This window comes from Octopus bimaculoides, chromosome 7 (genome assembly GCF_001194135.2).
Source record: "Octopus bimaculoides isolate UCB-OBI-ISO-001 chromosome 7, ASM119413v2, whole genome shotgun sequence".
NCBI lineage: Eukaryota > Metazoa > Mollusca > Cephalopoda > Octopoda > Octopodidae > Octopus > Octopus bimaculoides.
This window is the reverse complement of record NC_068987.1, coordinates 44,911,290-44,913,379: the sequence shown is the minus strand read 5'-3', so window position 1 is coordinate 44,913,379 and position 2,090 is coordinate 44,911,290. Positions and strand designations below refer to the sequence as shown.

Sequence of the window (2,090 nt, the reverse complement as noted above, 5' to 3'; positions counted from 1 at the left end):
CATACACACACACAAACACACATACATACAAACACACATATACAAATGAGTGAACAAACAAATGGAAGTACTCAATACATATAGTTGGAATTGTATTTATTGAGTAATAGGTTGACTTAGTTCCTCGTGTTTATTAAAGTTTTGTGAATGTGAAAAAAACATGACCAGTTTTAAATAACATGAAGAGCTAAGTCAACCTGTTTACACACACACACACACACACACACACACACACACCTATATTATCAGTCATTATCATGACATGAAAAGATTGTAGAATTAAATTTACAGTAAAACTGTTTGACTGATAAAACAAAGGAAGCCATAACAAAAGTATATCAAATTAGGGCTGTAAACCAACCCTCAATAGGTTAGTAAATTCAAATGGAGACATCACAGAGTTGTTTTGGTTAAATGAAAAGATGAGAATTAAAAAGAAGCAGAAAGACTGTTAGTGCCTACAACCATGACAGATCACCATTTCATCGTTTCTGGAGCATTTTGAACTTGGATTCTGAAAATACAGAAATTGATAATGAAAATTTAGAGTAATTCTATAGAAGATTCCATATATTACCAATGTCATCATTTGATTTCTATTTTTACAGCATTAGCATAAGTTGGGTGTCTCACAGCATTTCACCACTGGTTGTAGTCCTTTGTTGTCTGTTCACAACAACAGAAGAAAACCAGTCTATTTTGTTACTATGTGTATGTGATTTGATTGTCAACATGTTTTTACAGCTAGTCACCCTTCTTTTCATCAACCACTTTGCAGCATGGATAAGTTGCATTTTACTATCACTATCACTAGAGACATTCTCCCAACAGCAAGAGTATCCTCTACTCTATGCTGTCTCTACTTGATCTATCTCTCTATCTCTCTCTCTATAAGTAACAATTTTAAATTTAGGTATAAGGCCCATTCACTGTATTTGGTTACCTGATGCAGTATGGAGGTATATGCCACTGGATTTACTTCAGGAATTCTTTTGTGTTTGTAAAGTTTATAAAATATGTGAGAAAGAAAGATGGAATTCAAGAGACTCTTTATTATTCATTATGACTGTTTTGACCCATTGTGCACTGGTGCCTCGCAGGTCAGATGTTATACAAGCAGTTGTGGTGCATCATAGGTACAGATGTGTCCAGCCAGGTAACTTGTCAAAAGGTACTTCAATTTTTAATTGAACTGGAGATTAAAAAATGAGATTAACAACGTACTTCTGACAAGTCACCCAACAAGACACAACAGTACCTATGATGAATCACAACTGCTTGTACAGCATCTCACCTGTGAGGCACCAATGCATGATGCGTTGAAATGATTATAGTGAATAAATAGTCTCATGAATTCCATTTTCTTACTAGTCTATCGTGTGTGTGTGAGGGTGTTTACATGTGTGTATATATGTATGTGTGTGCACAAATGTACCTACCCATGTCTGTGTGTGTATGCGAGTGTGCATGTCTGTGTATATGAGTGAATGGATGTCTGTGCCTATTGACAGAATCACCAATGTCTGTCAGTATGTATGTGTATACGTGTGTATGCATGTGTGTATGAGTGGACACATGTGTGCACACATATACATATGAATGTGTATGTGTCTGTCTGTCCATGCATGTGTGTAAACATAGGCAGCCACAAGGTCTAAGACCTGAATCTGACCATGGTGGCTCTTTTGCACTGTCCATTGCATCTGGTGTAGTTGCATCATTTCACGCCCACTAGGGAGCAATGTAGTATGAAGCCAAAACAATTGTTGTGCTAATAAATGCTTCTTGTTACATTCTGCCTTCTGTACCAATCTTTTAAAATATATATATATTCTTTTACTTATTTCAGTCATTTAACTGCAGCCATGCTGGAGCACCACTTTAAAGGGTTTTTTAATCAAAGAAATTAACCCCAGAACTTATTCTTTGTAAGCCTAGTACTTATTCTATCGGTCTCTTTTTCCCAAACCGCTAAGTTACAGGGACATAAAATATCAATATTGGTTGTCAAGCAATGGTGGGGGGAACAAACACAGACACACACATATACATATATATATATATATATATATATATATATATATATATAT

At 35.5% G+C, this 2,090-nt stretch overlaps 1 protein-coding gene across 2 annotated transcripts in view; it reads right to left on the bottom strand.

The window, feature by feature from the left end:
- Positions 1 to 68: 68 nt before the first annotated feature.
- The window catches only part of LOC106881269 (biogenesis of lysosome-related organelles complex 1 subunit 2), a 41,366-nt gene continuing 39,344 nt past the window's right edge, over positions 69 to 2,090 (bottom strand). For both annotated transcript variants that reach the window (XM_014931594.2, XM_014931592.1), the window contains one exon: positions 69 to 514. In XM_014931594.2, coding sequence (XP_014787080.1) covers positions 483 to 514 — 32 coding nt within the window. In that variant the 3' untranslated portion in view covers positions 69 to 482. The remainder of the gene's footprint in view (positions 515 to 2,090) is intronic.